The sequence below is a fragment of the Betta splendens genome, chromosome 1 (genome assembly GCF_900634795.4).
Source record: "Betta splendens chromosome 1, fBetSpl5.4, whole genome shotgun sequence".
NCBI classification, from domain to species: domain Eukaryota; kingdom Metazoa; phylum Chordata; class Actinopteri; order Anabantiformes; family Osphronemidae; genus Betta; species Betta splendens.
The window spans coordinates 5,957,716-5,975,127 of record NC_040881.3 but is presented as its reverse complement, the minus strand read 5'-3'; the positions used below and the strand labels follow the sequence as shown (position 1 = coordinate 5,975,127).

At 40.2% G+C, this 17,412-nt stretch overlaps 2 protein-coding genes across 2 annotated transcripts; one reads left to right on the top strand and one right to left on the bottom strand.

Moving 5' to 3' along the window:
- Positions 1 to 1,062: 1,062 nt before the first annotated feature.
- usp38 (ubiquitin specific peptidase 38) lies at positions 1,063 to 9,668 on the bottom strand. Its single transcript, XM_029162141.3, has 11 exons — positions 9,465 to 9,668; positions 7,759 to 8,449; positions 6,612 to 6,747; positions 6,301 to 6,430; positions 6,046 to 6,147; positions 5,477 to 5,635; positions 5,158 to 5,351; positions 4,963 to 5,056; positions 4,757 to 4,863; positions 3,282 to 4,605; positions 1,063 to 2,673 (listed from the first exon to the last, which is right to left on the bottom strand). Exons 2-11 carry the CDS (start codon positions 8,438 to 8,440, stop codon positions 2,503 to 2,505), a joined length of 3,099 nt encoding a protein of 1,032 aa, XP_029017974.1. The 5' UTR covers positions 8,441 to 8,449; positions 9,465 to 9,668; the 3' UTR covers positions 1,063 to 2,502.
- A 535-nt stretch (positions 9,669 to 10,203) lies between these two features.
- smarca5 (SWI/SNF related, matrix associated, actin dependent regulator of chromatin, subfamily a, member 5) lies at positions 10,204 to 17,315 on the top strand. The gene is made up of 24 exons (XM_029162129.3): positions 10,204 to 10,502; positions 11,297 to 11,419; positions 11,520 to 11,686; positions 11,770 to 11,870; positions 11,971 to 12,071; positions 12,171 to 12,350; positions 12,587 to 12,742; positions 12,899 to 13,030; positions 13,118 to 13,186; positions 13,283 to 13,392; positions 13,470 to 13,696; positions 13,802 to 13,923; positions 14,043 to 14,195; positions 14,285 to 14,417; positions 14,587 to 14,735; positions 14,823 to 14,945; positions 15,040 to 15,147; positions 15,261 to 15,374; positions 15,462 to 15,584; positions 15,688 to 15,820; positions 15,909 to 16,027; positions 16,172 to 16,384; positions 16,482 to 16,592; positions 16,967 to 17,315. Exons 1-24 carry the CDS (start codon positions 10,431 to 10,433, stop codon positions 17,030 to 17,032), a joined length of 3,105 nt encoding a protein of 1,034 aa, XP_029017962.1. The 5' UTR covers positions 10,204 to 10,430; the 3' UTR covers positions 17,033 to 17,315.
- The last annotated feature ends 97 nt before the right edge of the window (positions 17,316 to 17,412 follow it).

Here is a 17,412-nt window from a genome sequence, read left to right as displayed (position 1 = left end):
CTGTACTCATTGACCTCCTCATCTGCGGGGCCTTCTGCCACTGATCTAATCATCATCATTCATCTAATCGTTTATCATGAAAACCTAGTGGATTAATGTCTTATTCGTTGGGACAGACGTGTTTCCCATGGACTTAAAATGGTATTTGGGTGATATTATTGGAATGCTATTGTAATGGGAAAAACACAAAGGATGTTCCCGCTAGTGTGTATTTAAAAGCTGTGCAATTGCACACATCAACCTGTTAAAAAGCCTTGGTATTGATGAAGAAATAGAGGGAAATAACAGGCTGTGCAAAAAATCCACAGACTCAAGTTTATGGGGATTGGTTTTTTTAAGTTTACTACATTTTAAGCTCTGGACTGCATTTGTAACTACATCAAATAGTTTCTGCCTAGTACGTTAAGCACCACATTTCCTGAAACAAATATGTTAGGGGGCTCTGTTTGCACTCAAGAGGTTTCAATAACAGGTCTTTGATTGCAGGTGAACAGAGCTCTTCGTAACATCCATATGCAGAAATAAAAACTTGCGGTACTTCTAAATTACAATACGTTATATAGCATTTCTAAAAGCAAACATTTCAAAGTAAAGAGAGGCGTAATTATGGTAAATTATGGTTTGGTTGATTAATAATGGAGATTCATTGATTTTTTTCAATTGCCAATTGTAAGTTTTGCATCTGCTGCAGTGTTTTTACCATTTAACTTGTAAATTTTCCACAAACAAAACTTTTTTTGCTTCATTAATACTATGAAATGCCCATGCGAAGAGTTTGTCAGTGCTTGTGAGTGGCCAGTTCCTCTTTCAGCCCATTCTGTGATCACTTAAAATGGGCTAAAAGATTCACTTCCATATGTGCAAACATCTTTTGCAATAATACAAAAAACAACCAGAAGGAAACACTTGTTTTGATAAATTATGCAATTGAATATATTTCTCTGGTTTTATTTAGGTCAGGAAAACACTAATTACCACTATACTACTTTTTAGAATGTTTCCAAGTTGAATTTAAAATGTCTGCATTAGTAGTACGTATGTGCTGAATTAAACAGTTACCCATTTCATGTCAAAGAATTTAATTTAAAAAAACAATTTGTAATTTCAAGAACTCACACTGGTGGTGATGAGGTCACTGAATAATGACAGATGGGAAAAAATATGTACAGTAGGTGATTAACGTAATCCAAGCAACTGAAAAATGTACAAGAAGAGGCTGCAAGGCCCCGATACATGTTTTGCATTGGGAAGAGGAAAATGTGACAAAGGAGATGACACAAAAGTTGAGACATGTGGACATCGACAGTACATATCGGCCACAATCATTTTGTTGTTTATCTTGCTTTTGTTTAAAGAAGTGTTAAATATTAATCTACCGGTAATCCAGTTCATCCAATACTCCACCAATGGTCTAAACAAACATCTGGCCAACTTGTTACCAATATATCACTTTGACCTCACCATAAACAACTGCCCTTAAGTAAGACAATGCCAATAGAATGCTTAGACTTTTCTAGGGGGAAAGGTGAAGTCGTCATTATTACGAACACAGAACAGCTGAGGTGTAAATACAGACAAATACTTAAATCAAAAATCTGCAGCACTCGAAAGGCACATAAAATCAACACAAACACAAAGGTCTTTAGCCAAGTCTGTACATCACTGGCTAATAGTGAGAAGAGCTTTAAATATTCATACTGAAAATGCCTTTATCTAGGAAATTCCCCATATATATGGTTTACATTTTCCACTTACAGTGTGTATTCCACGATTATTTAGAAATCGTACTTGAGTCATATATACATTTATTGCGTGAGATATGAAACCTATAAAACACCAAAATCATACATCAAAAATTTCAAATATCTGTAAAATCAAACCCCACAGCTTGTGAAGAAAAAGCTGCATGCAATTCAGAAAAGTAAGGTCAGAGTTGGTTTCTCAACTGTGACAGTTCAAAAATGTCCTCCTACAGCTGTATTGTAAATTGCACATGCATGTGTGTGCATATGTTCGCGTTTCTATTAAGGTAATAATATTATACATAACATAAACATGTCCTAGATAGAACTAATTTCACATTTCTATAAATGTAAAATGTCAAAAATCATCAAGAGTCCAGTGGTAATTAATGTAACTTGTACAATATCAAATTACTTTGAGTCATGTTTCTTTTATTAAAAGGTTACATTTATATCGATGAGTGTTATCTACCTCAGACCTATGGAGCATTGGATGATTACAAATTCAAGATTATAAAAAATAATCCTAATAAATAAAAATGAAATGATGACTGAAGCAGTGGTATAAAAGCTGTTTTAGCCAAATCCTACCCAAAATCAAAAACGGCACAGACACACTGTTTTTGATCATTTCAGTGCTTGTTTTATGAGGTTATATGCACATATATGCATCTAGAGTCTGAACTTCAGGTTCCTGTGCAGCAGTCCTGGTCTCCATTAGTTCCAGTTCACATGGGTTTTTGCAGCATTGTTTTTCCTTTCAGAACACCAATCTACTAATGGTATTGAAACCACCTCCCCCTCCACCTCCGCCTCCACCAGATGGGCCGCAACTCCCTGGTGGGTTATTGTCATCTGAACCATTGGGCCTAAATGAGCAGGAAGATGTAGGGGCCTGGAGAGCCTGGGTCCGAGCAGTGAGTTCCTGCTCCTGTTGACGTTACGAAGGAAAGAGAGATGTATTACACATCTAATTACTTGTACCAATGAATAAGGTGCAGAATCAAATACAGAAACAGTCCTGAGTGAAAGAATTAGCACATGTGACTGGTGGGGCAACTTCACATTGTCATAGCGGCCCTTAGAGGCGATTTACTTGGGTTCTTACACGGCAGAATGCCAGCTCAACTCAGCACAGCCCAGCGACTCGTAAAATTACACTGTAGGTCATTTTAACGGGCCAGGTCAGATCCGGGTTCGAGCACAGCAGGGGAAAAGACCTACGCACTGCAGGCTCAGGTTATCTGCTCAAGTATGAACCCCGCCCCTTGTTCCACTTGAGAGAACTCTCTACAGTCCTCAACCGTGATAACAACCTCAGAATTAGTGGAGGAGTTGTAACATGGCCAAGCTGTGTAAAATATGAACGTTACGTGTAATACTTATACTATACTACATAAAACATCTAATAAGCCCTCAGAAGATTTCTATAATGTAAATCTATTTCACATTATTCATCCACTTGTTGGTATATTCAGGAGGCACTGAAAGGATGCCTGGATAAAGTAAAATAATGTTAATTTGTTTTCCTCTATTTACCTGTAAATATAGCTTGTTGTCCTTGATAATAGCATCCAGTAGTTCTTTCTGCAGAGGAGGCTCAGTGCTCAGTCTCGTTCCATTTGCCATCATTCCTCCGTTCCTTTTCTGTCCTGGTAGCTCCTGCTTTCTGTACATGAGCACATAAGCCGTGTCCTTGGGGAAGCGATTAGTAATGTTTTGCACCAGTTGGAAAGACGTGAACGTCACTCTGCTGTCATTAAACAGCAGCCAATCTTTTGCCTCCTGGCCACTATTAGGACGGGTTTCTCCTTGCTCAGGTGCTACTGAGACAGCAGAGCATGTGGAGAGGTTGTTTTCGACCTGGCCGTTCCCTAAATCCTTGAGGGTGAAGTGATTGGCTGAATGCTGTGCTCCATCTGCCCCACTGATGTTGTGCCCGTAGGAGTAGTAGTGGCCACTCTCAGACGATATACCAGAATGCATCACCACTGAGCTGAGGACGTAGGGCACTGACTGGACTGGCATTCCTGCTCCTCTGTTTAGGTCTATTCTGTCTATTGTCTCTTCTTCTTCATCCTCATCTTTCTGTGATGGTTTGAGTTTTTTGGCCAAATTCTCACTGCTCTCAGGGGAGTCCACTTGCAGTGGAGATGAAGAAGTAGAGGAACATTGTGTATGTGCTGAAAGGACATGTACTGGAAGTTTCATGAGTGACGGGATGGTGACGTTGTCCAGAATCTTTCTCCGGACGTGACATTTGGCATCGTACGAAAAACGCAGCAGCGTGAGGATCAGGTACTCAGGAGCTGACACCACTCTCATGGTTTTCTCTGCCCGCTGCAGGGAATTACACTTCTCACAAAAATAGGCATTGTCTTCGTCCAGGATCTCTGGAGCCAGAAAATAATTTACCAGGTCAGGCACAGAAAGTGGAGTCTCATTTGTCACTGGCACAAAATGGACATTACTGGCCAGGGCTTTGGATGAGCCAGGTTCAGGCATTTCACTGCCACCATTGACAGATCCCTGACAGAGAACCTTGGGTTCGTCATGTTGAGGGCCGCCCTGAGAGGTGGCAGAAGGACAGAAGGCCAAGGAGAGGTCTGTGAAAGGCTCCTCTTTCTCAGAGATGCAGTTGCACTGTGTACAGCAAATGCCTGTGATCAGCTTCCCACCAAACATCCTTTCTATTAAAGTCCTCCCATCGTTGTCAGGTTTGATTTCTGCAGAGGTGAAAGACGACTCTTTGCCCTCCTTAGAAGTCTGACCTGTTTGATCCTTGCAACTTGTGTCAACAGGGGAGGAGTCTTTTGGGTTTGCGATTTCCAGGACCTGAAGAGTTTTCTCCTCTTCATGCAACCTTGATATCAGGAGAAACAAACACTTAGGACATTATAATTTACACTTGTTTTATTCAACTTTTACACTACGCCATTAAACACGTTAGACAATGTCCTTTGCTAATGTCCCGATCAAAAGCTAATTCACCCAGCTTAAAACCGCTACTTTACCTGTCCAGAAGAAATCTAAGGTACTCAGAACAGTCTTGCTGAGAGCCCACATTGAACCAGGGAGGCCGTGATGCTTCCAAGAAATTTCTGGGAGCATATGCTGCCCTCTGTAGGACACAGGCAGACACACCCGCAAGGCCCTGTCATCCACTAAGTTGTGCTGTTGACAATGCTGTGTATTACTCAGCATAAAGAAGCAAACTTACCTGAGTATGTGCAAGAAATGCAAAGAGGAGCTGAAGCTTTTTCATTAGTGTGTTGGACCCATTTAGATGTAATGATAAAACATGCCTCCTGAAACTGGGAACAAAGTTTGTGTTAAATACTTAAATCTATAATCCAGTCCAGTAAGCAAAGCAAGACTCAATGCATGTACTGTATATGTCTGAAAAACTACTCACTCTGTGGCCATGAACAGGGTCTGGATGATGCTGTTCATATAGCATGTGTTTCCCAGGTTGACCAGGCCTGTCTTGCCTGTCTCAGACTTTCCAGCTTGCCTCAGTAGACCAGAGGCAAATGAGTTAGACTGAGATGTCCAAGCACTTTGATTCAAAACCAGTTTTATTTTCTCCTCTCCAGGCTTTGGGAGATCCTGATGGCATTAATTTAAATGAATTATTAGATACAGAACTTTTGTCATATGTATTTAGTCATAAAGAAGTGTTTATTCATAGATATACACAAAAACATATCCAGCATGACCCATCATGGACTTACTTTGATGGCTTCTAGTATGTGGTCATAGAGGTCAGGGAAGCCAGAGTATTGGTACATCATACAATGTATGAGTTCAGTGAACTGCAGCAAGAAAGCTTTACTGGTGGGGAGACCATCTGTCCTTAAATACTGGACTAGATGCACCACCTGTGGAACAACCTGAAAGAGTGAAAAAAACAGCATATAAATACAGCTGAATATAAATATATGAACTAAATGAGTGAGCTGAAAACATGGGAAAGTTCTGCTGATATTAAATTATGAAGCTCAACAGTGCAGTCAGCCAGAGGGTAGTACATGAGAAACCCCACAGAGGCTCGAGTTTCATTTGCTGAGTATTTTTGAAACTCTTCACATTTTAGATACTAATGAAATTGGCCAACTCAGGGGCCATTGCTCTGCATTTAACTGCTTCACACACCATTAGTGGGAGAGCGCCACGCCAAGGGTTCTGACAAAATAAGTCTGTGCAGCTTTGAAGTAATTTAAGCCAGAAGAGGAGAAATGAGAAAACCAATAAAGTGGCCATATGAGAGGGAAATGAGCTGAGGAGACAGGAGATCCCGTACCAAATGGAAGGCCTCAGGAGAGTGTTGGAAACTCAGCAGCATATGAGAGAGCACAGCCAGTGCCCCTTGCCTCACTATGGGATACCACAGACGAGTAAATACCTGGGAGTTGAAAAAAAACAAAAAAACTTGTAAGGTAATTTACCCCAGTCTTACATAACTTTCTGCCTTTCTATAATGTATATCCCCAGAGATGTTAACATTTTTAATAAATGTTTGTTGTCAACAATCTAGTAATGGGTTCTCACTACAAACCAGTTCAATCTTGAGAAGAGTGACATCAATAAGGATAGTGAACTTCTGAACTGCAGCAAGGCCTTTTAGTAGCGCTATGACCCATGTATCCACATGCTGAGCCAGGGGCCAAGAAAGCCAGTCAATCATCCTACACAGAATAAGGACATGTTCAGAGTAAATACAACCCAAGTAGTAACATTCATTTAAAGGAAACATGGACTATTTTATGGTATTTTTAAAAATGCATGGACATTTGGTAACATTATCTATAACATTATAAACAACTTAAAATTATTCACTGGCACATATGACTCAGTGGGTGAGATGACCTGCAAAGAGCTTTAGTCATGCTTGCGTCTTTAACATTTTGGTCTGTGGTGAGACTCTTGATAAGCACTGTGATCATCTGAACTGGGATGTGCTGAACCAGACTGGCCAGAGCGATGGATGGGTCAAACGAGGGGTCTGCAAGATTGAAATCACAGCACATTAACGTCCAGTGCACATTTTAAGGTGTATTGATTTGCATTTGTGGTCACAGCTATATTTCTACAGTTTTAACAGTCATGACATGACATCCAAAGGTTGACAGAATGACATGAGCATATAAAAAGATTAAAAAGTAAAATCAAACTTCCAGATGCTGATATAGACCCAAAATCTTTACCATTGACTACTAAGTATTCCATTTTTTTATAGATAATACATGTCACTGTGGGCATAAAAACTCAACCGACTTAAAGGCTGCACTAACAAAATAAACACACTCTTACAGTTTTCCTGTGATAGTTTCTTGCAGTGTTTTAACAGTTTTAGAAAAGTCTTCTTTAAACAGAACTGTGACAGATGAAGTGCTGTCCACATGATGGAGGTAAAATAGTAGTAATAGAAATTATAGTAGTAGAGTGACCATTTAACTCTTTGGGCCCTGCTGATTCTCTTCCTGAAGGCTACTGTTTGACTGAAAGCACTGCCTGCTGTTATTCTGAAATATACCCTCCCTGTATCACTGGCCTTTGAGTTTCACATCCAATGTACTGGTCTGTGAAATGAGGCCAATACTTCCAACATTAAAATAATCAGTGAGCCAATAATAGTTAATGTTGTTGGATGAGCATCCAATGAAAAAGCTAAACCAAGGGATCAAAGTCAGCTGTTGGCAGGGTCCTGAAGCACCAATATAAAACTGTTCTGGGGTGATCTAGCACACACTAACATCCATGAGTCAGATCCAACGTTTATAAAAGGAAGGGATCATTTCTGCAAAATGCAAATAAATTTTCCATCACAAATAAGAAGATATCTATTAAAATCCAATTTCTTTCATTATTATTTTGTAACATTATCACACTTCAATAGGTTCAAGTGCTTGGGAGAGAAAGAATCCTTTAACTTTCAAGTTAAAAATATTGGTTTATTCCTCTAAACTGTAGTCCTGTATTTTGGTCTAGGGAATGAAGGAAGAAAAGTTCATACCTGTGGAAGAAATGATAGCAAAAACCTCTTGCAGTGAGGGAAGCAGTGTGGCGGGGTCAGCCTTCCAGATGTTTTGTAGAAGTGTGCTAACCTTTGTCACCTGGCTTACATACTCTCTTAGCTCTCGCTCTTGATTGGCAAAGCAGTGGAAGTAACTTATGGTCCTCACCAGCTGCTGGCAAAACAAGATGCCGGACTTCTCCCTTGGTATGCACTGAACAAAGTCTGACAGTAAAGTGCTCAGGCGAGCACAGAGAGCAGGCTCCGGACGTTCACACACCATTCTTAAAACCTCCACCTGAATCACGCAGAATATTTCCAAGACTGAGGGGCAGCTGATGAGCAGCCGCAGGCAGCAGTGAATGTAGTCTATTATGGCTGGGTTTTTGCGGTCCAGTTGGCCATAGCCCTGTTGGAGAAGACTGAGGACAAACTCCTTGCTGAAGAAACACTCAAACTCTGGGCGGTGGTAGCGTGCATAAGCTTCCAAAACCTGGAAGCCAATCTGCTTCTGAAAGGCATCTTCACCAAGTAAGATGAGGCGGGATGTGAGAGTGAAGAGTGCCCGACACTGCTCCTCTGTCACCTCTTTCTCTGCAGCTTCCACTACTTTCTTTACAATGGCCCTCTTCACTGCAACAGAGTGATTGGAGCTCACAAGGCCCTCTAAAATCTTGTCCATAATGACAGTCTGCAGAAGCAAGACAGGAAATGATCAGCTGACACTTGAAAAACAATGTTTCAAATGTAGTTGTTTACATAGAAGGGCATACAGTATAAAAGTGCATTTCATCTTCGTAATATTTGAGTTTGTCTATATGGATAAGTCACATTTTACATTTGAGAGCGCTGACTGGTGGACAGAGTGGTTTTCACAGAGTAAACCAATTGTCTGCATTTGTTCATTGTCAGCAAACAAACATGTGCACTCAGCTGAATGAACAGGAACTGGGGGCACACAACACATCTTTGATGGAGTCCAAAAAAATGTGTTCATTTATAGGTGAGCAATAAACAAACTGGTATTGCCATAATATAATTGTCATTACAGCAAACCTTGAACATTCTATAAGATTAGAAAAAAACAGTCTACAGTTTCATTTTGTGTGAATGAAGTGTTTGTAGAAGACATGTTTGTTGTTTGCTAATAGAAACTGTCTCAAACATGTCATGCCTGCAGGCTTTGCTAACATAATTATATTTTTGTTAGATGCTTAGTTGAGGGTGGCAGATGAAGACACTAATTAAAAGGGTAGCTTGATCTGTCATAGTTATTTATGGATCAAAATTGTGATCTGCACTAACATAAATAAGGTATCGCAACAGAATAGAATATTACTTTAAACAAACCACTTTCCTTTCTCCCGTTTTCTTATGAAAAATGCAGAAAAACATCGAGCACCTCCTTACTGTGCTTCATGATGAGACATTCGGCTAGCTCGCTAAAGCTAACTGCTAGCTTTAACATATATCTCTGGTGCTAACATATATGCCTGAAATTCGCTACAAGGTTAAAAATAAGCCACATGCGCCAGCCGTTCTTCTCCGTGGCGGCAGATTTTAGTAACATCCTTCTACATCTAAATCATGAACAAAGTGTCTAACAGGCCTATGCTAGCTAGCGCTGTAACGTTAGGTGCCACTGACTTAGCATAAACACCGCTATGTAATAACACTACGTAAAAGGCTTTACAACGTGTGCTTACCGAGATAGAGCATGTCAACAATGTCCGTCCAGAAAATCTTCAAATGTCGGTCACATGTAAACGTCTTACATACGATTTAAACGTTATATTTTGGTTAATTTGATCGCTTAGAATCAGCTGATTAACTCTCCAATAACGTCATGTCCGTGGACAGAGACGCTGTTAGGACCTCGGTGCGAAACGATTTTCGTCTTAGCTTTGCCTGTTGCTGAGCGGCTGCATTTCAACCATGACGTTTTAGACAGTGTAAATGATCTAATGTACATTCTGTACATTTTATACTGTTGCTTTTTTTTTGGTACTTTAGACTTAAGGGAAAGAACATTTATTTTCCCCATTCTTGATGAGTATGAGTAGTAGCAATTCTAAATAGCTCGAGTCAAAGTAACGATTTCAAAAACGAAAAAACATATCTGTACAGGAAAATAATAACCACTGTGGAATAGAGGAACAGTTGGAATACGTCTTTTTACACTGTTCTTTATAAATACATCAAAGGAAAATAATGATGGATTCTTTGAAAACAAAAACAATGTTGGATTTATTTTATTTTATTATAAATGCAGGAGATATTAGATAAGAGAATTATTCAGTTTTAGTTAGTAGTTTAGTCTAGTTCTATAAGAAAATGTCGATTTAATTTAAATTATTAGTGTTCTTTGTTATGTTTTTGTTTTTTAGAGCACAAACAATTCTGTGCAACCCGCCGGGGGAAAAGAAGAAGCTACTCGAAGACAGCATCGCCAAGTCTCGCGTTAGTTCGTGTGAACGCGGGTGCCCGAGAAAAAGCTTGCTAGCGCGAATGTGCTCCCTGTGACCAACCGGTGTGTCTTTCATTATACACAACGGGATAGCGTCCCATTTAGTGAGGAAGTTTGGAAAATCTTCAACGGCTTTTACACGGGATCACGCGCGGCACCTAATAACGGACGTTGTATCTGAATCGGTAAAGGAAAGTAGGTGAAAATGTCCGAAAACGCAAACTGCGCGGAACAGCGGGAAGAGCAGCCCGAACTTGAAGAAGCCGGAGGAGCGGAGGTAAGATGGTTAAAACGGACGTTGTCTCCGCTCGTGTCTCACTAAACCGCTTTCTTCTGTCTGAAACTCTGACGCCCCCGTCTTATCCTTACTGGTTTCTCAAATTCGTTAAGGTGAAACTTTCTCTTTAGTGTCTGTGTGGGCGGGTTGTGCTAGCTAGCCGCTGTGGCTGTAGCTATCGTTAGCGTTAGCTCATCACAACAGCGGCACTCTCGAGGCTGACGCTAACGTTACAACAGTGAGCAGAGACGAGGCCAGTCCCTTTCATAGCCGCTCATACTACTAGCGCACAGCCGCTAGCCACTCATTCATCAACCACGTTATAAGTGCCAGGGTGCTCTTTGCTCAATCTCTTATTGGATTGCTTGTAGCAGTGAAGTACGCGTGAAAAGCGCCACAGCGGAGCGCCGCTCCGTCCTGTCCTCGTCCTTTGTTGTCAGTAGGACAGTGCGCCCGTGGTCGTTATTGAGGGAAGAGATGCGTCGCAGTGCTGCTTGTCTGAGACTCTGCTGCGCTCAGTGCTGAATTTTGACAGATATGTACAAAAACTGAGACCATTGAAGCTGCATTGTTGATGTTATAAGATGTGATTATTTACCTTGCACAAGAAAAGTTTCAACATTACAAGTAAATAGTTACATTAAATAACTGAGTAAGTGTGGTTTGATTAGTTTTGTCCATTCCAATAAAGGATTTCCTCATTGGCTTTTATCTCTTTTCTATCTTCTTTGTCACTGGGAAATTAGAATGTAGTTACGTTACAAAATTTTTGTTGTTGTTGTTGTTTTTTTAAGGAGAAATCAGACTCAGATGCTGGAAAAGAATCCTCCTCAGATGCTGGTCCTGATGGACAAGATGCATCTTCCTCTACCTCGTCCAAAACTAAAGATTCTGCTCCAGGCTATGAGGAGAAAGTGGTAAGGATGCCTGTTCTGTAGCTTACATTGCCTTCCAAAGCTCTCTGTTGTTGGTTACATAAGTTAACACACTTATTTATTTATTTGTGTGTGTGTGTAGCAAACAGACCGAACCAACAGATTTGAGTACCTGTTGAAGCAAACAGAGTTGTTTGCTCATTTCATACAACCAGCTGCTCAGAAAACGCCCACCTCACCCCTGAAGATGAAACCAGGGCGTCCTCGCATCAAGAAGGATGAGAAACAGAACCTATTGTCTGCTGGAGAGTAAGTACATGACCACACAATAAATTCAAATTAAAAAAGCAAAGTTCTGTTATGATTTTAAAAATTGTATCTTACTTTGACAGCAACCGCCATCGTCGCACAGAGCAAGAGGAAGATGAAGAGCTTTTGAATGAGAGCACCAAGACTACTAATGTCTGCACTCGCTTTGATGATTCTCCCTCCTGTAAGCACAGACATGTTTAATTTGAGGTTTGATGGGAAGGAGTATTAATGACACAAAATCCCAATTTTATCTTTTTTTTGTTTTCTTGTTTTACGTCTAGATGTCAAGACAGGAAAGTTGAGGGACTATCAGACTCGTGGTCTGAACTGGCTTATCTCTTTGTATGAGAATGGAATCAATGGTATCCTTGCTGATGAAATGGTTTGTACCTTCTTACAGTTAAAAAAAGCAGTTTGTGACCTTGTAATTTTTATGCTCAATGACACTTGTGGGTTTTTCTGGTTTGTTTTATTTCCTCAGGGTTTAGGTAAAACTCTTCAGACTATTTCCTTGTTGGGGTATATGAAGCATTACAGAAACATCCCTGGTCCCCACATGGTGCTGGTGCCCAAGTCCACGCTCTACAACTGGATGAATGAGTTTAAGCGATGGGTGCCTTCTCTTCGAGCGGTCTGCCTAATTGGAGACAGAGATGAGAGGGTAGGCCTTGGCTCATTTTAATTTGTATTCTCTGGAAAATCAGATGTAATTGAAATTTCATAATATTTGCTTGATAATGCTATCATTTTATAAGTTTCTGGGGCTTGTTTTTTTTTTTTTTTTTTTTTTTTCTAGTTAAAAATATGCTGCAAAGTTAAGGTGCACACATGGCTAAAAACTGAATCTTATAATTGATTTATTTTATGTGATATGATATATGATTTGTTCTTTTTCAGACTGCTCTGATCAGAGATGTGCTGTTGCCAGGAGAGTGGGACGTGTGCGTCACATCCTACGAGATGCTCATTATTGAAAAAGCTGTGTTCAAGAAGTTCAACTGGAGATACCTGGTTATTGATGAGGCTCACAGGATCAAGAATGAGAAATCAAAGGTGAGAGTGTTAATTTAAATAATATAAAAATATTATATATTGCTTAACTTTTGCGTAAAATGGTCTTAATCTACTTAACTAGATATTTATACTTGTTAGACCCACCCTGGTTTTTGCAAGTCAATCTAAGCAAACAAATGCATTTGATTTCCATAGCTTTCAGAAATTGTTCGAGAATTTAAGACCACCAATCGTTTGTTGCTGACTGGAACACCTCTACAAAACAACCTCCATGAGTTGTGGGCTCTGCTAAACTTCCTGCTGCCTGATGTCTTCAATTCTTCAGAGGTAATCTAATAACTAATTAGATTTTAGTTGAACATACGTACATGAGTGTGTTCATTTAAAAATAAAAATAAAAATTCTCATCTGAAGGACTTTGACTCCTGGTTTGACACAAACAACTGCTTGGGCGATCAGAAGTTGGTTGAACGTCTTCACACTGTATGTATTCCATTTTTCAAAAGTGAACTTCAAAGCAGTCTTTTTAAGTAAGAAACTTGGATTAGATTGAAGCTTTTTTATTTTATTTAATTTAAGGTGTTGCGTCCCTTTCTGCTTCGTCGTATAAAAGCTGATGTAGAGAAAACTCTTCTCCCAAAGAAAGAGATCAAGATGTATGTGGGTCTCAGCAAGATGCAGAGAGAATGGTAAGCACCCTGCCTTAGTCATTTTGCCGTTTACTGCATTTTAAACAGAAGATCTAATACATGCTGTATTCTATCAGGTACACAAAGATTTTGATGAAGGACATTGACATTCTGAACTCAGCGGGTAAAATGGACAAGATGCGTCTTCTGAACGTTCTCATGCAGCTGAGGAAATGCTGCAACCATCCGTATCTGTTCGATGGAGCCGAGCCAGGTCCTCCTTACACAACTGACCTTCATCTGGTTGTGAACAGTGGCAAAATGGCAGTTTTGGACAAGCTGCTCCCAAAGATGAAGGAGCAGGGTATGTGGATCGCCAGCAGACTATCATTTTATGTTATTTTTTACGACTAGAGTAAAATATCAGTGTATAGTCTTTTAAATTAAACCCACTGTTTGTTCTTTCCAGGTTCCCGTGTGCTGATTTTTAGTCAGATGACCAGGATGCTGGACATCTTGGAGGACTATTGCATGTGGAGAAACTATGGGTACTGTCGCCTTGATGGTCAGACGCCACATGAAGAGAGACAGGTAAAATATATCTCATTAAAACAACTCAACATGTTTCGTCTCAATTTTAAAATTTGTTTGAATGGACCCGTTGTTGTCCTTCATTAAGTGTAGTAAAAGAGTCACGTTCTGTTTCCCAGATTTCTATCAACGCATTTAACGAGCCCAACAGCTCCAAGTTCATCTTTATGTTGAGCACCAGGGCTGGTGGTCTAGGTATCAACCTGGCTACAGCTGATGTTGTGATCCTCTACGACTCAGACTGGAACCCCCAGGTTGACCTGCAGGCTATGGTCAGTATTCCTGAGAGGAATGGGACAGATAGTGGTACATTGGTTGTGTCAGGAGCAAGAGAACTAACAACTTCAATTTGTTAATGCAGGATCGAGCTCACAGAATAGGTCAGCAGAAGCAGGTGCGTGTCTTTCGTTTCATCACTGAAAACACAGTTGAGGAAAGGATTGTGGAGAGGGCTGAGATGAAGCTGCGCCTGGACTCCATTGTCATCCAGCAAGGTGATTCTTTGGACCTGTTGTGCCTTTCATATATTGTCAGAAAAGCATGAGCTGTTGTTTTGTAGAGGAGTTAGCCATCAATTGATATTTAAAAAATATGTTTACAAATCTTGCTAGCACAATGAGAAGATTATTCTGTAAAAATTTTTTTAATATTTTTGTTTTGCAGGAAGACTTGTGGATCCAAGCGCAAACAAGCTGGGCAAGGATGAGATGCTTTCCATCATTCGCCACGGTGCCACACACGTGTTTGCTTCCAAAGAGAGTGAGATCACAGATGATGACATAGATGCAATCTTGGAGAAGGGTGAAAGAAAAGTGAGTTTGAGAGCATTAGAGAAAATGTACAGCCAATAATTGAAATGTGTCCATGAAATGAATACTAACGGTCTTGTTAAATGCTAGACTATGGAGCTCATTGAGAAGATGTCGTCCTTGGGTGAGAGCTCTTTGAGAAACTTTACCATGGATACAGAGAACACCAGTGTGTACACATTTGAAGGAGAGGATTACAGAGAGAAGAAAAAGGTAAAGAGACTTGCTAGAAATTTCTTTTACCAGCCACACATTCCAGGAAGACAAACTCTTGAGTCCGTACCTTATTCCTCTCCTCTACGATCAGGTCATTACCAACTGGATCGAGCCACCCAAGAGAGAAAGGAAAGCCAACTATGCTGTGGATGCCTATTTCAGAGAAGCCCTGCGAGTCAGCGAGCCCAAAGCACCCAAAGTAAGGCCTGAATTTTAAAACACTCTGAAAATAATGAATGCATCTGAAAGTGTGGTTGTTTTGCTCCTCTTATCCCGTTTGGGGAATAACATTCATCTGTTTGACTTGTCCAGGCTCCTCGTCCTCCCAAGCAGCCAAATGTGCAAGACTTTCAGTTCTTTCCTCCGCGTCTCTTTGAACTTCTAGAAAAAGAGATTCTATTCTACAGAAAGACCATAGGCTACAAGGTACAGAGGTTTTTTTTGGAAGTGAACAAGATATGTAGTCTTTTTAATAATGTGTCTTAAGTTGAGTCTTGTTTGCCTGCTCTTCAGGTCCCCCGTAATCCAGACATGCCTAACTCGGCTCAGGTGCAGAAAGAGGAGCAGGCTAAGATCGATGAGGCAGAGTCTCTCACAGAGGAGGAGCTGGAGGAAAAGGAGAACCTGCTGCAACAGGTGATGATTTTTTTTATTTTTATTTTTTTCTTTTGGCCAATGGGCTGCAGATCTATTTTGATTTTGGCTGTGCATATTTTGAACATCTGTACTTCCTTTGCAGGGGTTCACTATCTGGAACAAACGTGATTTTAACCAGTTCATCAAAGCCAATGAAAAGTGGGGACGAGATGATATAGAGAATATTGCCAGAGAAGTGGAAGGAAAAACTCCAGAAGAAGTCATGGAATATTCTGGTACTACTATTACTTACTTTTTATATTCAAAAGGCAAACACAATTTATTTTGTTGGTGGAATCAGTAAGTGAATGTTTGTTTCTGTAGCTGTATTCTGGGAGCGCTGCAATGAGCTGCAGGATATTGAGAAGATCATGGCCCAGATAGAGAGGGGAGAGGCCAGAATCCAGAGGAGGATTAGTATCAAGAAAGCACTGGACTCAAAGGTAAGGGACTGTTGAACTGTTAGCCATATGTCTCGTTTAAACTACTTGTGTTAAATACCTTAAAACATAATTGCGTCTTCATCACATCATTGTCGGTTGCTGGTTAATTAAGTCTGTCATTATGTATCTCGTCTCTTTGCCCAGATTGGTCGCTACAAGGCTCCCTTTCATCAGCTCCGTATCTCGTATGGCACTAACAAAGGCAAAAACTACACGGAGGAAGAAGACCGCTTTCTTATCTGCATGCTTCATAAACTTGGCTTCGACAAGGAGAGTGTGTACGATGAGCTGCGTCAGTGCATTCGCAACTCGCCTCAGTTCCGCTTCGACTGGTTCCTCAAATCCAGGACGGCCATGGTGAATTTTAACTTCTATGCAGTGTTTTTCAACATACTTTGTATATTTTGTGCACGGTGTTTTTTTTTAAAATGGCATAATGTGAATTTTTGTAAAGGAGCTGCAGAGGCGGTGTAACACCCTGATTACGCTGATAGAGCGAGAGAACATGGAACTGGAAGAACGAGAAAAGGCTGAGAAAAAGAAACGGGGCCCAAAGAGCAGCTCAGTAAGTCACACAGCCTTCACATTACCCAAAGTAAGCTTACGTATTTAGCAGTGCTAAAACAAGGGGGTCAGCGTCATAAAACTTTTTTTAGTACAATAAAAAAATATGGTCATGCATAATATGTAATTAAGTTTTTTTTTTTGTTTGTTTGTTTGTTTTTTGCTTATTTAATTACTTTTCCTGACTTCATTATTAATTTTTCTTTGTGTATTTTTGTTAGAATAAAACCAAGAATCTATCTAGGACTAATCCCTATAATTTCTTATAAACTCTTTTACATTAACACATCAGCAGTAGAAGTTATTGAGTATTAGTGTGTTGTAGGCACTGATTTCTATAACTCTGGTCTTTGACGAGTTTCTTGTCTGTCCTAGGCCCAGAAACGGAAGTCAGAGGGAACCCCAGATGGCCGTGGACGCAGGAAAAAGCTCAAGTTGTGAAGTACTTTTTTAGAATTTGAATCTGAGCACAGCAGCCAGCTCTGTGATCCGTAGTCCCTAGTGTCTGTTTTGAAGGCTGATGTTCTATGTAACAATAAAAGGACTGGTCTGGTTGTATTAGGTTTTAGGATGTGCTTTTTTACAAGCCCATCACTGGCCTAAACACTGCAGATGTGCTGGTTTAGTTTGTTTGCTAGTGCTTTTTGTTTTTTTTCTAGTACCTAATGGAACTAAGTGTATTTATGTGTATTGGTTGTATTACATTCCATTTCTTGAAACAATATGTATCCTTTGATTTTTGAGAAAATTTTCCTGTGTCTTCCTATGTGAGGTAGAAAATGTCTTTTTGAAAATCACAAAACATCCCTTTTTTTAAAAAA